At 41.8% G+C, this 24467-nt stretch overlaps 1 protein-coding gene across 1 annotated transcript; it reads right to left on the minus strand.

Annotated features, from left to right (window-relative positions):
* Positions 1–24464, minus strand: GLRX3 (glutaredoxin 3). The gene is made up of 11 exons (XM_066620172.1): positions 24281–24464; positions 18237–18345; positions 11803–11877; positions 10945–11146; positions 5994–6166; positions 5812–5873; positions 5019–5076; positions 3942–3994; positions 3595–3634; positions 3418–3510; positions 1–274 (listed from the first exon to the last, which is right to left on the minus strand). Exons 1-11 carry the CDS (start codon positions 24367–24369, stop codon positions 224–226), a joined length of 1005 nt encoding a protein of 334 aa, XP_066476269.1. The 5' UTR covers positions 24370–24464; the 3' UTR covers positions 1–223.
* Positions 24465–24467: the final 3 nt, after the last annotated feature.

A 24467-nucleotide genomic window follows, 5' to 3' on the forward strand; every position in this document is an offset into this window, starting at 1 on the left:
TTTTTGGAACACTCCAACTTTAATTCAATCTGAAGATGTGCACCACCTTATGTGATTGGATCAAAAACCTACATTGAAGTACAGCTCTGGCGTGGCCTTGTGAAGTAAGAAGAGGAAGTCGGATGCCTGTGTTCAATTTCTTCAAGGCTAATTCATGAATTGTTCCAGTGCAATGAATCATATGGTTTTTATCTCAATTTTCTTCATTAAGTGTCTATTGGCATTAATTTTCCCCCTTCAGAACAGATGACAATTCACCATTTTCATTTAGTTCCTGGAAATATAGGGGAAAAAACTCTCAGAGGTTGATGGCACATAAAGAATCTTTTTCAAACAACAACTCAGGAGTTTAACTAGATGAAGTACAAACAGAAAGCTAGGTTACCACACCCTATATAACCTATATAACCTATAACCAATCCCACAACCTTTTCACATTTGTCCTGGTCTGACATCAGAAGCATCTGATACTTCACAGGGGACTTGCCAGTTCACCTTGCCACAAAATCAGGATCCTGAAACAACGTGAATCAGTAGGGTAGGAATCTTACCCAATTAAACATGTCAAGATTTTTGTTCATTTTCCTCCAGGCTGTTAGTTTTTATCCCCTGCATTTTTCCTCTTCAGTGTTTTGATTTTTCAGCCAGCAACAATTTACTTTTGCAGTTTACCTGCCTGACCTCCATTCATTTGGGGAGGGGGTATGTTGCTCCATCGACCAGACCACGCTGTGCTAACAATTGGTTTTCAGGGGATCCCCAGATTCCGGGGGTCTCTATTAAATTGGGAGTCTTCTCGTGGAAATCTCTCTTTGGAGTTTCTAGCTTTAGGGTGGAGGCAACAGCTTAGACCAGCCTTTCCCAGCCCAATCTCAGTTCACCCAGTACAGATGGCTGAAGCAGTGAGGAGGAAGTCAGGTGTCATTGCTATCCACCAGGAAACATGCTCATTTCATATTCCCTTACAGGCTGTGAACAAACAGTTCTGGCCTGAGCGCCATCTTCTAAACACAAAATAACACTGTTCAATCTGTAGAATCTTATCACGTTTAAAACAAAGGCAAGGAGGAGTAGACTATAGAGAAAAAAGGGGTTCTTAACTGGGCATAGCTGAATGTACATAAACAGATCCTTTTGTAGTTTAAAAATGCTGTGAAACACACCAAAAGCTTCCAAAATGCCTAAAATGTGAATCTTAACTCCACTTTGTATCTCAGTTCAGATCACTGACTGTGTGGTGGAATGGTATCGAGAGTGAATTCCACAAAATGCACAGCACCTGTTCAAAAAGCAACTTTAACAGGAGGTACAGTGACATGCACAAGAAATTGCTATTTTTTCCATTCTTTTTATGTACAGGGCATAAAAATAGGACTTTAAAGCAGTACACTGCTAAATAAATATGTGCAACACAAAATCAGCTTCACAGGCTAAGTAACAGCAACTTATTTTTAAAACCTAATGAGATTTATTGATTTGGTCTTCCCAGGAGTTACAATGCCTATGGTATTGGCTATAAAACATTCAAGACAAGAATAGGCTCAACAGTGTATAGAAGTATAGAAGCTTGTGCTTATTCTGCTACACACACACACACACACACACACACACACACACACACACACACACACACACACACACACACAGAGTATCAGAACATGCTGTAAAAAATGCAGATCTATTTTTGTTGCTTTGGGGCCTTTTCAAAAAATGTATACAATAAAACTTTACCTTTCCTCAGGAATGACACAATTTGCTAGGAAAAATGTCATCACCTTATTTGAGAAAAACCAATGTCAAAAACTAAAATTAAGAAGCAAATGAAATCTGTAAATGCACCCAGGGGTGGGTGGGTGGGAATGGTTGTTACAGAAAGGTAACTGACTGCTGTCAAGAAAATACATTTCAGCACTACATGAGCAGGCAATGCAGCTGCACACTGGAGATTTAGGGCTCCTTTCACCAATATATTAAACTAATGATAGAATCGTGGAAAAGCCAAGTTAGTCATTCGGTTTCAAATCAAAAAAGGAATTGTGATGGGGGGAAGGGGAGAAGAGTTATGCATATTGTATTTAAAATAAAAAACCAAGATCCACTAGCCATCCTTTTAAAATTGGCTGAAACAAGGCACAGAGCCTACAGCAGTTTGGATAAGGAGCAACAGGAAAAAACTCAGTGTACTGTATAACCGGAAGTACTGCACAAGTAGACTAAACTGTAGGTGGGCAGGCAGCAAGGAGCACGTTAATAGCCTACTAGAATAGTTAACAGGGACATCAGTGAATAAACTCAGCAGAGCCATAGCCAGCCTCTTTTACTGCATGGAGCTTCAAATACATTAAAGGGGAAACTGGGGAGTTTCTCAGAACCAAAATCAACATACATCACAGGCAATGTAAAAGTTGAGAGGTCTAAAACTGCAAGTCTGAGGTGACTGAAGCCCTGGTCTGAATCAAGCCTGACCACCTAACTACAGTTATTTGAGAGTGTGCAGCATTTCTACCGTCTTCCCTTTCCTTTTGCTTTCCTTAGTTACAAGGACGGAAAAGGAGAACAGTGTGATTTTCCAGACTTTAAAAGAAAGCAAAGGAGCTGCTGTTGTATGCTCAATTGGTCTGTAACAAGGTCATAGTTTGGAGAGGTAATAAGAGAGGCTAGCTGCCATTTTGTGCATGCATGATTATGCGAAGAAGAAATGACTACATTTCCGTGTGACAGGGTCACGTATGGATTTGAGAGCTGTCCCCTGAACATGTGTGCATTTTCATCCTTAAATGCTCCTTAAAAAAAACAAAACACAAAAACTTCACCTTCCAGCAACGATAGATTATGAGTATAGTAGGGTCTTTAGAAGAGCAATGGCCCATTGCTTAGAGGCCAATGGGTCACTTATGATTGCTGTTTTATAAGATCACTTTACAATACTTCTTACCTTCTTTTAAATCACTCTGCTCTACTCACTATCATAATGTGTTTTGTTTTCAGTCAGCACACGGGCAATTACAGTCATGAAAATTCACCCTGAGCCAGTTTTTGAGTGTGCAGACTCAAAGTTGTTAGGATCAAAAGAGTGGACTTTAGAAGACTACTGCATTGGCAGGGTTGCGGGGAGAGTTAGCAGCTGCTATAATGAATAATATGTTTTGTATAACTAAAATTATTCCTGTCCTTAAAAAAAGAGCTCTCATTCTTTAAATGGAGGCCATCATAACACAAATAAAAAGACACTTTTTAAACCAAAAAACATCTTTAGGTGGGATGGTATACTCTTACTACAGCCCTGAAACTTGGTACAATAAGGATTAATACGGAAAAAAAGATCCTTCTCAGAATATGAAATTTCTCAGCGAAGTGTAGCAAGAACATTTTTGCTTTAATTATTATGGACCAGTCAGGTAATAGTTCTCTGCTTACCTTAACAATATCCAGCCCTCCAACAAGCTCTCCATTCACGTACAACTGTGGGTAGGTTGGCCAGTTTGAATACTTTTTTAATCCTTGTCGCACCTTAAAAAATAATAATCCTAGTCAATGTTCCATGCTATAGATTTCTAAACTGACTAATAGGAAAGAGCCAAGGGAACAAGATACCTCTTCATCCTCCAGTATATCAAATGTATCAAATTCAACACTAAAAACAAAAAAACAAGACACTTATTAAACAAGAATACACTAGTTTCTATTTTTCTTATCAATTTAAAAATTTTCTGAAAACAGGATAATTTAAGAGCTAAGATAATTTAATACTAACAATGAACTTATTAGCAAAATATCCAAATAAGGAAAACACATAGATAAGAGCATAAATTGTAGAAAACAACAATATATAAACCAATCCATATATACCAACAAATTTCACACAGAGATCAGCTCTAGTGCCATAGAAAGTTATTCCGGGGGGGGGGGGGGACAGTTAAGAAAGAAAAATGCTTACATACCCAGTATTGTTTAAGATTCCTAAAATTTGCTTGCTGAATCCACACTTCGCTACCTACAGTAAAACAAATTCTGAAAAGTATTGCTTTCCAGTGCCTTAAAACAAAATATACCATCCCAACCTGTAAACTGGCATTTGGAAACCACAAATAAACTTTACAATCTATGAACACAATCTTGGGATTATCTGTCTTTTCCTAAACCAGAGATTCTTAACTGGGGTATCCATATCTCTTAGGGTATGGGAACTAAATGATGGGGCTTCTAAATCTGAACATTTTTTTTAAATTGTTGTTAGGTTAGATTACAGGGGGCCTGTGTAATCAGCAAGTTCTGCATCTGTGGATTCAGTCTTAATCCAAACCACCACCCCCAAGCCCTCCAAATCCAACTGGGAAGCTGGGAAATCAGAAAGGAAGGTAACAGGCTCTCCAGTGGAATGGTAAGTTCCATTCACACTGGGGCAGTCATTTTCAACCACTGTGGCGTGGCACACTGGTGTGCCAAAAGCAGTCCACAGGTGTGCCACAGGAATATGGGGAAAGGTCATTTATTAGTAGAGCCAATGTGGGATGTTAGCCTCAACTGGCAGCATGGTGTACCTTGTCAATATGCAAAAGACTGATGAAGACTTGACAATTTTAATGCCTTGTCTGTGTGCCATGAGATGAAAAAAGGTTGAAAATCACTGCACTGGGGAACAGAAAATTTGGAGACTGAAACCATCAGAGTTAGACGTCTAGCCACTCCAAAAATCCCTTCTCAGGACACACCACTGTATATTCACTTTCAGTGCAAGACTGAACAAGAGAGTTTTAATTTAACAATCCATTACTCATGGCTACACCATTTCCATTTGTCACAATTATGGAGGTAGCTGCCAGCTCCCCACATGCGCTCCCTGCTTCACACTAACCTCACTAAATGGTCAAGTGCCCACGTACATGTAAGTAGATGATCACACAGAGAAGTCAGCATGAACTGCCACAATACTATTTACAAAAGCCAGAAAAGGAACTGGTGCCTGTTTGCGCTCCAAAGCCCAAAGTGTTAACAAAATCATTTCCAAAATGCCTTACCTGTTTATTTCCTTTCATGAATAGCATCACAGAAGCTTTATTGATCAGGTCTTTAAGTCTAGAGAAGGAAGAATAAGGATTAAACTGAACACTCTTGAAAAAAGGCACATCTAAGAAGCAAGGCAACCAAAACCTGGGGCGATAAGGTTCCTTTCATTTTTAGAACGCAGGTATACTGCTTGAGAGCCACACCTGAGAAGAACAATCACCTGTGTTGGCTCAGGCCAACACTCATGTGCAAGGTACAGCAAGGACAAAGTACGCTACACCACAGGATGCTGAAAGGAGAGAGTGCCCTGAACGTGATCAATTAAGAAGACATACAGTTGCCTTATGGAGATACAACACTGTATACAACACTGGCAGCCCTTGAGGACTCCTAATCTGGCCTGCGGGGACTCCCCAGCTTCCAAAGTCTCTGGCCTTCCAGAGACTCAACACAACACTGGCAGGAGCTTCCAAGTCTCCATCTTTCCAGGAAAAATTAGGGCAGGACTTTCCCATCCCTACCTGGAGATGTCGAGGATAGAAACTGGAATCTTCTGCATGCAAAGCAGGTGCTTTTTCACCATGCTAAATAGTTTCCCCCCCCCCCCCATTACAACACCCCATTAGTCATTTGAATTCATTGTTTATTTGGATAGTTTTGTTTACTGTGTACAAGGAACCCAACCTAAACTGAGCTGGGGGGTGCACCCTAATTTTCCACTGGCCTTCAACTCAATACTCAATCCTAAATACATGCAATATACTGTCATGACAATACACTAGTAGAATAAAAGATAGACTATACCTGTCCTCTAATTTGTGTGCCTTGGGACAGATGGTATCCAATTCTCCAGAGGCTTCAAGCTCCTGAAAATAAAGTTGCTTTGAGTTCATAAGGAAAAAGGAATATACATCATTTTCACAGCAAACAGATGACATCCTTTTTAAATGCACATTGATCAATATCAAAAGATCACAGGCTCTGACCTTGACAATATCTAGTCCACCTATAAGTTCTCCAGCCACATACAGCTGCGGATAAGTAGGCCAGCTGGAGTAGGTTTTCAGACCTTGACGTACTTCTTCATCAGAAAAGATATCGAAGCTGCTAAACACAACATTATGTTTGTTAAGAATCTCCACTATTTGTCTGCTGAAGCCTGCAGAAGAAAGAGAGGCACACACTAATGAGGCTGTCCCACTTTTAAAGAACTCCGTGTTCCATAGTCTATATTACAGTTCATATTAAACACAAACAATCCCCCAAAGAAGGGACTTACAGTGATCCAAGTTTATTTGTGTTATCAACACTGACCATAAATACAGAACTTACTTAAGAACAGCTTGTGCTTTGAATGTCCTCTAGCAGCCTGGGCAGTTTTAGCTCTGCAAAAAGTTTTAGCTCTGCGAACTTACTGATAAAGAGACAAAGATTTGTCTTCGTAGCACAATTTGTAACTTGCTTCCTAACTTGAAGCAATTTGTACATCTAAAACTTCCAAAAGAATGCTTGACTGGATCATCATCTAATTCAGGATGTTGTGTATATTCTAGAGCTTTGCACAGATGGGCCCTAAGAATGTAACCTTTTTAAAAAAAAAATTTTTTTAATAAAAAAAGGCTGTTAAGGTCTGCTGGAGAATGCATGAGTCACACCCAAAGACTCATAAAACCAGTGTGGTGCCGGAATAAGATTTTCAGGAACCAGGACTTCAGTGTCCTTTCCTCCTCCTCCCCTATTGTCAGGAAGGGCAAATCAACTGACACAAAACAAGACAAATTATCCTCAAGCTGCACAATCTATGCTGGGAAAACTCATCACTTGGCACAGAAGGTGGGCTTCTTTGGCACTGATGATCTAGCTTCAATCCCATTTCATTCATAATTGCAAATGTTATAAAAAATGCCAAGAGTACCACTCTTTAGGTGGGTAGTGACTATGCTGTGCATTGGGTTAACACAGCCTTACAGCATAAGTATCCAAGCTGCAACTTTTATTCCTTCTCTGCTCTCCAGGCTGCTGTCCTAAGGACCATACCTGCTCTACAAACTCCAAGGAAAACTGCAGGGCTTGGTTAATACAGACTATAAACCTGTTTGCTGCTGTCCACAAATTCAGTACTTTCCTCTACATCAGGGGTGCCTGAAACCCATCCCAATGGCTGCTTGCAGCACTTGAGGACTCCTAATCTGGCCGGCAGGGACTCCCCAGTTTCCAAAGTCTCTGGCCTTCTGGAGACTTGCTGGAGCCCATGCTGGCCCGATGCAACTGCTCTCAGCATGAGGGCAACTGTTCAACCTCTCGCATGTGCTGTGGGACAAGGGCTCCTTCTATCACCTGCTGTTTTATGTCTGTGAAGCAGCAGCCACAGCGAAGGAAAGGTCAGTCTTGCTTTGTGCAAGGTCTTTTATAGGCATTGAGCTATTGCAAGACCTTTATTCATTCATATAAGTCTAATATATTCATCTCTACTATAGTCATTTAAGTAAATGTATTCAAATTTGAAATGTAAACTAATTCTTTTTTTCCCGGCCCGACACAGTGTCAGAGAGATGATGTGGCCCTCCTGCCAAAAAGTTTGGACACCCCTGCTCTGCATGGTTCATCTTTCCCCTCTACAGTCCTTAAAAAGGAGGAGGGGTGAACCATGCATGAAGTGGCTGTTGGGTAAGAATTATAAAGCACCTGGGCCACCAAAGGGTATTTAAAAGTGTCTTTCCATAAGTAGACACCCGGGCTCAGATGCATAACTGAAAACAAATATCTTGCTGGACACACACCGCTGGGTGCAGAGATCTACACCTACTGAACAGAAGAACAATGCATCAGCCCTGACATCCCAGATGGTTATGGAAAGCTAGAAAGAGGAAACGCATCTGCATTCCACACCACTGTAACCCTCCACAAACAATCAGCATGATCCACTTGACAATACAGACCACTTGCGTGTAAGGGATCTGCATGAACTCAATCAAGCAAGATCACATGACATAATATCCTTTTGAATGTGCAGACAATTCATGCTGAATCAAAGCATTACGATATATTATTTTAATATCAAGGGCAGATGTATTTAAGTACAACTCGCATCCCCACAACTACCGCACAAGACAGGGCCCAAAAAGTTCTGCAATAAACACTTTTTAAATTTCCATTTAAAATGCATGCTGGAGCACCCATGCTGACTGTGTACATATGGGATTTGGTTCCATCTCCGTCAGCAGAAAGCATTTTTAGGACTGCAGCTCAATTTATGAATGAAATCTGTTCTAATCATAATGAGACATTATCCTACTTAGGCCTGCATGAAGCACTTCTTGTCCCAGGTCTGTACAGGTTGTTTTGCGCAACTAGCCCCATTCGTCCAAGATTCAAAAGGAACTGCAAGGTTAACTCTCCTCCCAGGTAAAAGAACTGCAAAAATACTCAAAACCAGTATGCAGTATGCTTTGAAATGACAACCTAGGTCATCTTGGATTACTTTCTTCTCTCTGGTCTTACATTTCTCTTCTTAAAAGAAAACTCTTCCCCAAGTGACAAACTATATAAACCAAAGTAGCTTTGTCTACCAATATATGAAAAGCTCCTGTCAGTTTTCAAATGGCTCTAACAAATGGGGTTTTAAAAAGAACAGATTTTTTAAAAAAGTTTTTAGAGGCAAAAGACACAAAAGAACCTTTGCAAGATTTCTGCCTGGCAAATCCATCCACTACTTTTGATTTGTACTGTAGCTGGAGGTCTACATAATCTGCATGTGTAGCCACAAGCAACTAGCATTTATTTATATGGCATCGAAGTTGCTTTCTGTCCCACAACTGAAACATTAAGTTCTTGTACACCCTCGAGTGAAACAAGGATCTTGAATTTTTTTTCATTCATTCATCTGGGAGTTCATTAGTAAACAGCTACAGGCTGATTGCTGATGGTTATTCTGCTGCCAATATATTAACTCATTTCTACTGTAAGAGGCTGAAAGAGAGAGAGCGCGCTTCAGTTTACCTGTAGGCAACTACATGCAGACAAGAAAGATTGATTGGTGGTGTTTCATTTTTAAGGGTTAAAGTGGCAGGCTGGAAATGTTATGCTTAGGGATAAAGTGCCAACACCGCTTTATTCCCATAACAAAAAGATTCAGGCTGACTTTCTGAACAAACAACATCTGAGCAATACAAAAAGCTAATGAAAGTACGACCGAGATGCACGTATGTGAACATGCAAACCACTATAAGACTAATGCGGCGGCTGCACTGCTAGTGATAGAATGCTATGCACAATTATAATACTAATGATGTAAGCAAGCAACAAGCCTGTGAGCACAGAGCCAAGGGGATAGACCTCATTTAACTTTATTATGCATTGGCTTTCCATTGGAAGTGGTGAAATACAGAACATAACAAGGATTTCTGATTCTGCACCAAGCTCCCAATTACACTCGGTTACAATCGACAAGCTGTTATTAGTATGAAAATTAGCCTGGACACAACCCATCAGGAGCGTCTTCTGCACAAGCTGCAGTGTGCAGAAGCTCCCAGCTGACCTCTCCTGAGCCCAGAGCTGCTTTGCAAACACAGATATGCTGAGTGGGCTGACCCCTGCAGAAAGACTCAGGGAGTTCAGAAAGGAGGGCTACTTCACCCCCCCCCCCAACCAAGGCTACAGTTAACCCTCTCAGGTTACCATCACAGTGACCCTCTGTGGTCTCCCTTCAGGGATTGGAGGAAACGAGGAGCAACCAATTGTGAATTGGTCATTTCTATCAACAAAGATAAGCTGTGAAGTGCAGCACCAATAATACTGACCAGGAAGGCATCTATGGATAAAGACAGGACAGCCAAGGCAACTCTCTTAGTGGCTCAACTATAGAAGCGTTAACTGATCTAAAAAGGCTCATTTACTGTAACCGAACAGCAGTTAGGAACCCCTTACTTACCTGTACAGTTTTATACTCACTCTAATACCTGTATGTTAAAATGTTCAAATGATAGTATAATCGGAATTTACCACTTGTTGATGCAACTAGCAATTGCCCTCTAATGGAAAACTGTCCCGTGCATGTGCACAAGCGCTCGCTCTCTCTCTCTCTCTCTCTCTCTCTCTCTCTCTCTCTCTCTCTCTCTGAAGAGCCAGGCTGCCCAGCTGTTAACACAGCTTGGCTGGGAATACACACACCACTCCATGTCTCCCTCCTAAAAGGAGAGAGCACTGCATGGCACTTCACAGGTACACATTCATACATGCAAAATACTCCTGATGCTCTCTAGTGACAGATTCTGCAGGAAACTTCAGGTCTGAACCACAGGACTAAACCTCCTGCAACTTTACATGCATTTTGGATAATTCTTCTGCACAGTACAATGACTTTTTCCATCTTGGATTAAACACAGATATTGTTTTACCTGCTTGGGTTTCGTCGGTAAGACAACATCTGGGACCCCCTGCTTACCTGAATGCTTGGACCCACATTCAGAAAGTTTGAGACCCATTGCCCTTACTTGATTGCAGAGCTCAAGCCTTAGTTTCCAATATATCTATCCCTATTGCTGGACTTGGACATCTGAGCACCCAGGCAGCCTTAGATTTACACAGTCCCACTGTTCTCCTTTGTGCCTCTCTCAGGTCCTAACCTTTGTGCTATTTAAGGTGGTCTATTGTTACCTAGCAACCACATTCTACTGTCCTGAATCTAGCAAAATCATGAGCCATCGTGTGGTGCGGCAGGACCATGGCAAACGAAGAGTAGGAAAACCCAGAAAGGAAAGAGCAGCAACAGACAGGGGTGCACTGATCTGATGACTTGGACAAGGATCTCATTTGTCTCAATGGGTATTGAGACAGTATTCCCAACAGCAGGATGGAGCCACTCAGATACCAGTTACCCAACCTTATGAATAAAACTACTCGCATCTTCCCCTTATTTAAGTATGTCCTGCTCCTTACCGCAACGAGGCTCCTGAGGTGTTCCTTTCATGAACAACATGCAAGGCGCAGCATTGATCAGTTTTTTGAGTCTCACATTAAGGTCCTCTTTAGCACCTTCATTAGTACCAGCTGGAACAGTGGAGCTGGACGCATGGCGTTGAACTTTTTTGGTCAGTTCTGGTGCATGAGCACCGTCTAGTCGGTCCACTTTTTGGGAATTCTACCAACAGAGAAATGCAGTCTAGGTAAATGCTATAAACTTCCCAAACATGTCCATGTACATGCTTTGAAAAAGCCCTTATCTGGAAACAGAACTGTCATCCCATCTTCATCCACCATAGGTTAAAAGCCACAGATGAATTCCACCAAGCACTGATATGCAACCATTTGTCAACTGGACTGTACAACAAGAAGAAGGGAGTAAACTGCACTAACATGTATGTAGGGGACTTAATTCTGCTGCATTATACTCCAACGATAATATAATTACATTTTAAAATGTTTTGGAAGTGCTATACTACAGTGAACTTGGGAATCAAATAAATAATCGTTTCCACATCAATACAAATAGCCCATGGATAGAAACAGCTGTATCACAAACTGTTGCAGGTTCAGGAACTGTCTAGTGGGACAACCTGCACTCTCAGTAAAACACTTCTGTGAGTTTCAGCACAGGTAAGCCTCAGTTATTTAAACTGGGTCCCAGCCCAATGGAGAGCGATGGTATTCCAAATTCCTGGCATTTCCAAGTTAATCAGATGTTTCCCCAAAGATTCCTCCTTATCTGAACAGTAAGCAAACAAAGCACATCCTTATAAGCATTTTCTAGCACCCAAATGGTATGTACACAAAGAAGCCCAACTAAAACATGCTTACCTTAAAAAACAAGAAGGTTGGAACAGAAGTAATTTCGTATTTTTCCGACACTTCAGGAACTGCTTCGGCATCCAGCTTTTTTTGAAAAAATAAATAAAATAGTTTTATTTTCACACCCTTATTTATAGTTGAGATTCCACTGGCTGATCTCATCTACACTGTTCTTTCTTAAGTCATGTTAAATGTTTAAAAAGGATTTCAGTGCAAAAGTTTGTGACACATTTGCATTTAAATGAAACTCACAGGGCAGCCTTGTCATCCACTGAGCCTGCAGTGTCAAAACAGGTTCAGAGGTTTTTATTTTGTTGCACATTTCAAAAGATGCCTGGAGGCTGTGAATAAAATTTTTGGTGCACTAGTGACCTAGTAAATTTTCAATCATATGCAGCTACTACTATATTGAAATCCATAAATCACTGACCCCAGTTATGTCATGATTACAGTGCTTATTTTCTGCCCACAGCAATTCTTGCTGTTTGCTCTATTGACTAATTTCAAGAGGCAGTACATCATGACTGACATTTGCAGCCTTCTGCAAATTATGAAACAAAAAAGGAGTATTTCTTCAATAAACTATTGATGCCTGCTAAGTTGCCATTTTAACTCCTACGAGGCTGCCAGATATTAGTAGACTAGTCATCCAGAAACCTAAACAGATGGGCAAATTCAAAATTTTAGAAAATGCAAGCAGCAAACAAATTTCCACGCACATATATAGAAGATTAACACATTCATAGACACTTGGTTTTCACCAGTTATCCAAATATTCAGGCTTATAGTTTGCTCCAGAGTTGTTAACCAACTTAACACCAGAATTAATGTATTAACTTGGTGTGCGTATGTGATAGTTATATATGTAACAGCAAACATTTGAAATGCTGGCTGATGCCCCCCTTTAATATGCAGCTGCTGATAACCCAAGATGAATTTTGCAAATGCCCCCAAAATAGCTATATTTTACCCCACTGATCACAGTAGGGAACTGTCAACTTTCACTAGTGCAAACAAGCTTTTGAACACTTACCGAGATAGTCAACACTCAAAACATGAACATGTTCAGAACTAACTGGTAAGAAATGAGTAACATTTTCACAGTGTATATGTAATAATATATGCTACTAAATGGCATGTATGTTCTGAACGTGAAAAAACTGAACATCATAGCAAACATTTAAAGTGGGTGTACATTAGCGTACAGAAGCCATACTGCTTGCTTTTGCTTAGTGGTGAAACTGTGGCTCAATCTGCAAATGTTGATATCAACATTTAGTGCGCCATATTACTCCATTTGCTCAAAATGAAATTACAGACACAGTTGGAGCTGAAAATGTAAATCAAATATTCACAGGATCAAGACCTGAAGGATCGATTTTCCACCCATCAACTGGGTCGAGTTGTTTGGATTAGGAGATATGTGGATCGAGGGAGAAAATGTATCAGGCAGCCTTACAGTTCTTAACTCTTTGACTCTTCAGCATGAAGAAATGTTGCCCATGCTCAGTAAACACAAGATAGGGGAAGAAAAAGAGGGACTACACCTGATAGCTGCACCTATGTGTCTACTGGCCACACCGACCAGCCGTACATTCAATGTTAATGAGCAAAGGGGTGTGTGTGACCACATAAGCCATGTCAGCAGGAACACTGATTATCTAGAACTTCCTGCAAGGATAGTGCATATAACTATATACCCTTGCTTACTAATGCCAAATATGTGGTTGGTGGGTGAATCAATGGGTGGGGTCTGCAATATTTTAAGACTACAAACCTTGTATCTACTGCTGCTATCTGAGATAGCCTGTACTGGGACCACCATTTTTGAATTTTCTATGGCAGTGGTTGTCAAACTGTGAGTCATGACCCACCAGTGGGTCTCCGTCTGACTTTTGAGGGGTTGTGAAAACCTGCCACCCATGGCACCAGTGAGGCACCAGTCCATGGAGCCAGACAATTTCTGATCTCTGCACTGCCTAGCCCAGCTATGAAGTGTTGCGACAAGGCATTGAGCAGACCAAAGACAGTCAAGCAGGCATTGGGAAAAGCCTGCATTGAGTGTCTGCTTGGTTGTCTTTGGCCTACTCCGGAGCACCTTCCCCAGGCCAAGAAAGTCATCAACTTTAGATTTAATTTAGTTGTTCTTCCATGTTTCTCCTTTCTCCATCATAATTCATTCTAACACAACATTAACACTCTAATTGCTACCATTAATATGCAAAGAGATTATAATTAATTTGACTTTAGGCAGTACAGTTATAGACTTGCACGGCAGACTCAATAGGGAAGTTGCACTAACAGTTGTTGATAATATAATAATATATCAATCAACTATGAATACTACTAATTTTATAGTAATATCATTTTTGTTCCGTACAATCAAGTCCAAAGTTCTTTGGCCAAAAACACTGCACTCAGATTCTGTTACATATTTTGAAGCTCTGTTTAAGTGAGGCCGGACATGTAACATAGAAATTCTTACATAGGATCTAGCAAGAGTTGCATGTGGTGTAAGTTCTAGCAATTCTTTCAACAGATTTTTAGTTTTCCCATTCTTTGGGGGAAAATACCAAATGGCATGCACAGTTATTTGAAACTAAGTTCCACTGAAAGTATGGAATTTAATTCCCTGTAAATGGAATGGGGATTTCAGCTTGGTTTTAAACCAAAACAGAGGCACCTACTACAGCGGATTATCCAACATACCAAAAACATACCATTTCTGCAAATATCAAGTTAGTCTAATAGCACTGTGCAGTTCTATCATCATGTGCAAGGTTAAACGCTGAAATCTACCATTGCCATTTGCAAAAAAAACTTCGCATAAAACCATGGATGACACAACTCCCCACTCCTCACAGCAGGTTTCAATATGCTCAGGCAATTGCTAAGATTTTTGAAAATTAAAAACAGTTTTACGGATTCTCTTAAAAACTGTTTTGAAAATTAACACCATTTTTTTTCTGCTTTACAAAATGTCTGAAGCCACTACATGAGAACACAAGGCTATCTGAAATCACATTAAACCATAAACATACACAGCTGGTTATCCTATTGCCTCCTATCACTATAATCACAAATATGTTTCATTAAACTGAGGCAAAGTGCTTTTAGAATAAACAGCATTTAGGTCTAGTGCATTCATCTTTTTTTGCCCACTACAGTTCTGTTACTGGGACCTGTAAATATTCATACACAAATACCAACTCCCAGCAAGCATTTAGCTTAGTACATCCACACAGCTATAACATGTTATTTACGTAAATCCTAAGATGTATTTCCCCTTGTCAGCTCAATAAAATACCTTAAAAAATCAGGAGGGGACTATATGTTTGCTTAACCAGCAACATCATTATATCAAATCAAAGGAACTTTAAGACAGCAGTACAGGCATCTCTGCATATTCTTGGGGGATCCATTCCAGGGCGGCCGCAGATATGGAAACCTCAGATACAGGGGAACTTTGATCTAGTGTCTTCAAGCATTCAGGCTGCTAGCAGCATGCCTACATGTGCTATAAACTTGCATGCCTATAGTACACTGTAAAAGCAAGAAACACTTGGCTGTGTTAAGCCTTTAAACGTTAACGACACGGGGGGCAGCCCACGGATAACTGAATCCATGGACATGGGGTGGGGGCACCTGTATTACTCTCTTAATCTCAAATCCCTAGGATAAAAATGTAGAATTTAACCAAACTGCCAGGTACATTACGTGCAGAAAAAAAACTCTGGAATGGCTAACTAAAACAAAGGAATATGAATATATATCTAGATCAGAGGTCACAGCATCCCCTACAGTTCTCAGTAATTTTTTTCACAGATCCTGTACAGTTCCATTGGTATGTTTTCCTTAGAAATTTAAAATATCCCATGATGCCTTAAGAGTTTGCTGCAGTTTCCCGGTGCACCACAGTACACGGTGTGGGGAACTGTGAATCTAGATTTTCAATTAGCATGCCACAAATGGTCCACAGGTGTGCCATGGGAGTTTAGGGGAAGGTCATTTATTAGTAGGGCCAGTTAGTAGGGCCATTAGTAGGCCCCACTAACTGGGCCATTAGTAGGGTTGTAAGCCCCCCACTGGCAGTGCAGCGTGCCTTGTCAATTGTAAAAAAAAACCAATGATGTGCCTCGACAATTTTAGTGCCTTGTCGGTGTGACGTGGGATGAAAAAGATTGAAAATCACTGATCTAGATACTTGGTGGTCAAATACTTTATTATTTATTTCAAGACAATATATGGAATTCAGAGCCTCCCACACCAGCCTGAACTCACAGCATCTATGCTGCTTCATACCACTTTGTATCCAGTTCCTCAGCTAAGGATAGCATTATTTGTCGCATCTAAGTGCACAAAAGTGCCCCTATAATCTTTGTGACACTTCTCCCTCATCCACTAATCCAAAGTTTCACCATATACCCTTATTCACAATCCCACTTGCTTCCCAACCTCTCAGATCCCATGGCAGACAGTTGATGTGAGGTAGTGGCAAAGAGCTATGAATGAGGACTTCCCCCGATTTGAAACCTGCTTCCACCAGGAACTCACCAGATAGTCTTATATCAGCCACTCCCTTCTGAGCCTCTTGACACCCCCCCCATGCTACAATATGAGGCCAATACTACTTACTTGACAGGGTTGTTGTAAAGATCATATCAAGATATTACATTTGAAGCAGTCTGCACACTCTGAAAGCACTGTCTAAATCAGTGTTTCTCAACCAGTGGTATGAGTACCACCAGTAGTACTTGAGATGGTGTCTGGTGGTACTCACAGGACCCCTGCCACCTGGCAGTGAGAGCAGGAATGCAACACAACCAGCAACAGCAGAAAGCTCCAATGCTTTTCCACACCTGATAAAGCCTCCCATTCACCTGAGCCTCTTAGCAATGTTTGTTGTGTCACATCTGGCCTCCCATCCCAGAAGTAACTGGCAATGATGTCAATGCCAGTTACTTCCGGCAAGTGGACCATGTGAAGTGGTATGGCAGAGGACAAATGTTGAGAAGCACTGGTCTAAATAACTATTCTTACACAACCTATCTTGATGCCGAAGCTGACATGTAGTCTCTCAAAACAAGTCACTCTTCTATGATCTTATACCATATTACACCAAGTTTTGCTTCAAACTCAGAGCAAGGTAGCTTTGGAGCGACCTACTAAAGCAAGGTAGCTGCATTACATTTAGAAATATACAGTGAAAGAATCCACCCTGAACCTAGGCCTAAAGGAGAGACAGGGAGTACTAGCTGCTTGGCTACAGCACAAGAACAGGATGTGGACCTTCTTCACAAGCTAGTAACAGCAAACCTTCCAAGAGAAATTTGGAACAAGTCAATTTTCAGATCCTTGCCTTACAGATAAATACAAATATTTTACCAACCCCATCCCAACCTTGTATATACTTCATATTAGATGTCCTGACTGAACAGAATCTTACTAGTCTTGGAGGAATTACTGAACCAGGGAAGCAGGCCAGTGGTTTGCTGCAGATTAAGTAAGATTAAGTGCATATCGCAACTGAACCAAACAGAGCTCCTGAAAAATACTCATCATTTTAAATCTAAGGTAGTGGTTCTCAAACTGTGGGTTGCAACCCACAAGTGGGTTGTGACCTGATTTTTGACAGGTTGCAATGCCGGACCCAGAAGTCACAATCATTCCAGGCCACATCCTTGTGGCCTTACATTCGAGGGCACAACCTGGAAGCCACAAGGCATTCTGAAGGGCAATGCAACTGCCGCAACTGACAAAGTGGGACAGAGCAGTGAAAAGCTTTGAGAACGCTGATCAAAGGCAAAGCAAGCAAGTGTTAGTACCATTCTCCCCCCCCCCCCATATCTTGATGACCTTTTCCCTCTTTCTTGATCCAGGTCAGAACCACACTTGAGGTTCAAGCACAGTTCACAAGGTCCAGCTCAAAAATTTCCTCACTAGCAAGAATGAGGATCACAGCATTCAGGAGAAATGTGAATTTCTGTATAAGGGTCCTTTTCCCATTCAACCACTTCACTTCTTTGTTTCACTAAACACCACACATTGGAGTTCCTTTTGGCCATGCTTATCTTTCCCACTGATGCTTTCTTCTTCTCCTCTGGGAAGGGCATACACAGGCTGAAAATTCAGCATGACAAAGATACAGTGGTTGGAGGAGTCTCCCATTCACCCTCACCTATTAGTAGTAAAGGGTCAAACAAAGAAAACCATTTCTCCCAAAGCCTGCACACAACCCAAGGAGAAAGGAAAAGGCAACAACTGTGGAACAGAAATACATGCAGGTTGCCCAGTTTCAAGGTTTTAGTCAATCTGAAAAAACTGGAAGAATTAGTTAAGGTGCAATTCCCTCTTTCTCCCTCCCTCTCTCCAGGTGCAGCACACATAAAGGCCAGCAATCACACAAGATCGAAACACATTATACTTCTGACAATTCAACTTACTTTCATAAATGTCACCCGTGGGTGCTCCTTTGCCAGTTCAGTCATGACACTGTTCATCTGAACACACTGGGGAGCCCATGGGGCCCAAAAATGAACCACCACTAAAGACCTATGACAAAACAGGAAACACAGAGAGGTCTAGTATTTTTGCAGAACAGTTTCTTTATGAGCAACAAGATATTGAAAAAAAGAAAAGCAAATGAAACCACTGTGTAAAAGCCCAAGTTAAATCCCGGATCTCTCATAGATCTCGAAACCAAAGAGCTTAGACAGCTCTTTAAACAGGTCTTTCTGCCTTGTAGAGTTACAATTGTGACAGATAGGAGTAGGCAGAATGAGCAAATGATCTGATTTGATATAAGGCAAAATGTATTTCCTGCAGTTTGTCTTCTTACTTATTTTGGTCCAGAGAGATCCTAGTCAAACTTACACCTGTAGTATATGCTGTTCCTCTAAGTTCATTTATGACCACTAGAAAATGTGGCAGACTTCAAGATCAGCTGCTCCTCCTGGCAGACTACATGCAAAAGACTTCCAACTGAGCAGTTTCCTAGGCTGCATGTTGAACTTGTCAGTTCACCTTATCACCACTCTGCAGCACAGGCTCAAACAGCAGCAGTCTTTATAGTCACAGAAGTTCTAGAGAGAGTGCTGGGAAATGTTTTCAGGTTTCTTTTAAGTGTTGCAAGGACACACCCTGCCATTCATATCATTTCCCAAAAGACAGTAAGACCAGTCTGGGGGTGCAGTTTCCAGCCAGCATAAAAGCAAAGAGGTAAAAAACCTTCCCTCTCCCTATCTCCTGATTGATACTACAGTGTATGAATTCAATGTACAGTACACTGAATTTTATGTTTCTTAAGAGTCTGAAAACGAACCATAGAACTACATTTCAACCTCATGATACCTCTGCTAACAGGGGTAGGAGGCAACTTTTAAGTGGTGGTTCTCTTATTTTAGCCGGGGGAGAGCAACTGCCTCTATTCATCCCAACACAGCATCTTCTCAGTGGCTGTTTGGTAGTGATGATGACGGTGTATGTTTTAAGACTGAGTCACACCTCTGGGTCAGAGAACCATTTTTTATTTCTTTTTCTATGTAAATGTTTGGCTGAAAAGCAATATATAATTAATAATAAAAAGTGATATTTAATACCTTTTTATACACACAATTACCCTGAAACTACCCAATACTGCATACAAAGGTGTTTAAGATAATTCACAAAGGAAAAAGCAAATAAAATTGGGAAACAGATCTTTTAAATTACACTTGGTAAGTGAGCCAAGCTGAACAATTATGAGTTTGGGTCAAATCTTTGTCCTTTTGGAGCCAATGGCAAAATTTCCCTCCATCTCACTAAGAGTAGCTTTCAGCTTTGGGCTTGGTTCCCCTCTTCCTTCCCCAACTGCGGAGGTGATTCTGCTCTTCCACTGCAGGTGCTTGTGCAATCCCAAGCATATACCTCAGCTGCCAGACTTCCTCAGGGCCAAACACCCTGTTCAGCAAGGTCAGCATTCAACACCAAGGTTTTCTTGCTGAGCAACAAACTAGATCTAAGGAAACAACATCTAATAAAAGCATTTTAATAGAAGCTATTTCCAGATCAAGTCTGTCTTGAGGTGACAGAGAAAGAATCTATAGGGAGCTACAGCAGCAAAGCAGATTTCTTATTAAGTCATTGGACTTTTACTGAACAGGCATTAAGTTGCAAGAGTAAGAACAGCAGTTGTCAAGAACTACATTTCCAGCATTCTACAACACAAGGCACAGTCGGGAATAATACTACTAAACAACTTAAAAGGAGAAGTTTACAGACCCCAGGCATGGCATTAAGTTCTGGTAAGTGAAGCATCCCTTCACTGTGAGACTCCTTAGTAAACCTTAAAGGGAGCGATTTGCTAGATCTCTCTTAAATGAAAGACCATCACTTTATTCCAAAGCATCACAGCTGTGCCACAAAAGCTCAAAATCAGAGAAGGAAGAGTAAGCAACTTTTTTTCCTACATGTTTTGTTTTTCACTTCTCAGAAGTGAGGACATGCTCCTTTATCCTCTCCCTCCCCCAAAGGAACAACCTTACTTCACAGAAAACTAGCCTTTCAAACAGGAGCAGCTATTTCTGAATGCTCCTTGTTTTTGGAGGTGTGATCCTTTAACCCATTCCTTACGCCTTATCCCAGTACATCCAAAAGGCTAAAATTCCAATCAAAGCTATTTAATGAATTTATTCCCCTTTTCAACCAAATTCTTATCTTGATTGTTTCAAAGTACTTTATCAAATATACATTCACGTGGTTATAAACAGCAGCAATTTAAAGCAGCAAGGATGAATGATAAAATAATCAACAACAGGAAATGTTAAGTCATTGCAGGTATGGCTTCTGAAATAAGATCTTCAGCTTTGACTTAAAGAGTGGCAAGAGGCAGCCAATCAAGTGTCTCTGTCTGTAGTATTGCCAACAAAAAGGCTCTGTCCCAAACTAATCACACTTAGTGGTGAGCCAGAAAACAGGGCCTTCATGGTTGATCTTCAACTCCAAACAGAGGGATATGGAAAATGGTAGTCCTTAGTGCTGCAGTGCATTACACTCCCCTGCATAAGAACATAAGAACAGCCCCACTGGATCAGGCCATAGGCCCATCTTCCTGTATCTCACAGCGGCCCACCAAATGCCCCAGGGAGCACACCAGATAACAAGAGACCTCATCCTGGTGCCCTCCCTTGCATCTGGCATTCTGACATAACCCATTTCTAAAATCAGGAGGTTGCACATACACATCACGGCTTGTACCCTGTAATGGATTTTTCCTCCAGAAACTTGTCCAATCCCCTTTTAAAGGCATCCAGGCTAGACGCCATCACCAAATCCTGTTGCAAGGAGTTCCACAGACCAACCACACGCTGAGTAAAGAAATATTTTCTTTTGTCTGTTCTAACTCTCCCAACACTCAATTTTAGTGGATGTCCCCTGGTTCTGGTGTTATGTGAGAGAGTAAAGAGCATCTCTCTATCCACTGTGTCCATCCGCTGCATAATTTTGTATGTCTCAATCATGTCCCCACTCAGGCGTCTCTTTTCTAGGCTGAAGAGGCCCAAACGCCGTAGCCTTTCCTCATAAGGAAGGTGCCCCAGCCCTGTAATCATCTTAGTCGCTCTCTTTTGCACTTTTCCATTTCCACTATTTCTTTTTTGAGATGCGGCGACCAGAACTGGGCACAATACTCCAGGTGTGGCCTTACCATCAATTTGTACAACGGCATTATAATATTAGCCATTTTGTTCTCAATACCCTTCCTAATGATCCCAAGCATAGAATTGGCCTTCTTCACTGCCGCCATATCACTGATATCTATATAGCAGCCATGCCAAACTCAGTTATGCCAAACTGCGGCATAACAAAAAAGCAGTCCCCTGTTCAGATCGAAGATTACCATTCCACAAGATCCCTGCACTACTTCTACTGAGATTGGGGGACAGGGAAGCTCTGGGCATATGGGGCAGACACAACTGCCCTAAGCATACCTGTTACCCAATCTCAGGAAAGTCATGCGGTGACCCAGCAGAACAGTAAGCTCCAATCACAGGGCAGAAGGGTTACTCCAAACCCTGAATCTGGCCCCCTGGCTGGGGTTTGGAAGGCCCTGGTATATAGGAAAACGCATTATTTTTAAAAATAAGCAACAAGAAACCCAAGTAAACATTGTCCTCTTATGTACAATTATAGGGTAACAGGGGGACATTGGTCCTGTGCTGCCCAGGGATAAAAATAGAGAGAATTGATCCTTCACTGGTAATTTTCTCTCAAGGCTGCTTCACATACAGTGAACCTTTGATTCAACTGACCTTGATTTAACAGACTTTAGAACAATGGGTGTTTTCTGTTTCATTAAAAACTAGTCGTATATCTTTTCTTTCCACAGTGCTCCCCATAACATAAAAGAGACATGCTTGTATACTGTACTTTACATGTGGCAGGAACCCAAGGACAACTGTGGTGTTGTATAATAGATTTGTATCCAAAATGAAAAGTATGGTTCTCACACGTTATGAATAACATGGGTACATATAGTATGTACGTCCTAGTTCCATAATATGCAAGGGAATATTCTTCATCTTTTCTTCCACAACATCACCATGTCACCAGTCTCAATCAGTGTCTTATCCTTTCAAAGTCCCAACACCGTATTTCTCTCTCGCACATTTAAGGTAACAGAATTTGCCTACCCCTGGCAAACCTACCTTCATGGTCTTCTAGGAAGAAAAGCCATTCAGAAATTTTAGAGAAAGCCCACTGACAAATCCAAAAAGAAGAGATGAGGAGGATCAGAGAGAAAGAATGTTCTCTAGAAAATGTCCTTACATTTCCTCCTCACTTGGTGCTGGTGGATATAATACCACATATTAAAACACTCTTGCTGGGGGGGAGGGGAATGCTAATTTCTGAAAGGGAAGATTCCAGGCCTTCAGCCTGACTGGGTGCCATGTCATCCAGACTACACCTCAAACCCAATCCCAAACAGCTGCAAAAGCCATTCTGCACATACTCAGAGGCACTTTTTTCTATTATTATTTCATCATGGACTACTAGACTCTGAAATTAACACATGAGACAAATTTCAGGTTCAAACTCAACCATGGGAATAAGCTGATACTTATTCCCACATGAGTTTATCACTGATTTATCAGTTTATCACTGATTTATCACTTATTCCCACATGAGTATGCACAGAAATATTTGAGGTTGGCAGGTGAGTGGGTGGGTGAGCGCTGGCCTTTAACATCTCTGATCACCCCATCTTATGCATGTTGATTGGGAGTCAGTTCCCCCACCCCAGGCTCAATGGACCTTAGTAGCCCAATCCTAAGCATGTCTACTCAGAAAAGGGTCATAACCACAAAAGAGGACAAGGCACCCCAAAATGTAGGACATCCAAGAAAAATGTAGGACATGACAAAATAAAAGCTAAGGACACTCATAGATTGATTTCATGTGGTTAATTTAAACACTATATTATCAAATTTAAAACAATTCACTCATTGATACTCATTGTAACAACTGCATAATTTACTCATTACAAGAAGGCTATGTGCTGCCTGCTCACAGAGAAAAGGAGGACATTTAAGTTCTTTTCCAGGACAAAAGGCTAAGAAAGAGGAGGCCTGGTCAACCTGACTCAGAAGCAAGTCACATTATAGTCAGCAGGGCTTACTCCCAGGTAAATGTGGATAGGATTGCAGCCTTCATCCCAGGTAGGGCCCACACAGAACTGCATCTTGGAGGCCAGAGAGCTGTGCATGCTTCCCTGGGAGCCAACATCCCCAAAGGAACACAATCTTACCCAATATGATCTTACTCTTGAGAAAGTGTGCCCAGGACTGCAGCCTTGAGGTCAGTTTCAGCCCCAGTGGGACTCATTCCAGAACAAAAGTGCACAGGACTAGGCTGCAGACCCACATTAATTGATCATGTGAATGCTGCCTAAGGCTGTCCTCCTATCCACATTTACCTGGGAGTAAGCCCCCTTGACTCTAATGGGACTTACTCCTGAGCAGACATGCCTAGGACTGGGCTTGAGGCTGCAATCCTATCCACGCTTACCTGGGAGTAAGCCCCATTGACTCTAATGGGACTTACTTCTGAGTAGACATGCTTAGAATTGGACTTGAGGCCGCAATCCTACCCACACTTACCTAGGCGTAAGCCCCACTGACTCTAATGGGTCTTACTCCTGAGTAGACAGGCATAGAGTGGGCTGTAAGCCTAGCCACACTTTCCTGGGAGTAAGCTCCGGTGACTATGATGGGACTTACTCCTGAGTAGACATGCCTAGGACTGGGTTTGAGGCTGCAATCCTACCCATACTTACCTGGGAGTAAGCCCCACTGACTCCAATGGGACTTACTCCTGAATAGACATGCCTTGGACTGGGCTTGAGGAGAAGCGGCCTGAAAGAGGCGGTGATGCTGCTGGAGGCTTCTCCGCGCTCCCTTCCCTTCTCTTCCCAGCCCGCAGAGGCAGAGCGCGGGGCCGGCGCCGACCGTACCTGCCCGGTTGCTGCAGCAGGTCGTGGAACTGGCCGGCCGACACGGCTTCCAGCAGGGCTGCCGTTCCCCCTTCCTCCGCAGCCGCCATGGCTGGTGTTGATCCCTGCGCCGCCGCCAAGCGGGGAGGGGAGGGGAGGGGAGGGCGAGAACAGGGTGGCGCTAAACACACATGCCGCTGCCCAGCCT

Source organism: Tiliqua scincoides, chromosome 3 (genome assembly GCF_035046505.1).
Source record: "Tiliqua scincoides isolate rTilSci1 chromosome 3, rTilSci1.hap2, whole genome shotgun sequence".
Lineage (NCBI taxonomy): Eukaryota > Metazoa > Chordata > Lepidosauria > Squamata > Scincidae > Tiliqua > Tiliqua scincoides.

Bases quoted from the DNA above. Each gene is read 5' to 3' on its own strand.
- GLRX3 (XM_066620172.1), bottom strand. From the start codon at position 24,369: ATGGCGGCTGCGGAGGAAGGGGGAACGGCAGCCCTGCTGGAAGCCGTG. The intron at 11,147-11,802 runs GTAAGCATGTTT...CTCTGTTGGTAG, and splicing joins CAACCTTCTTGTTTTTTAAG to AATTCCCAAAAAGTGGACCG. The intron at 3,635-3,941 runs GTATGTAAGCAT...TTTTGTTTTTAG, and splicing joins GGAATCTTAAACAATACTGG to TGTTGAATTTGATACATTTG.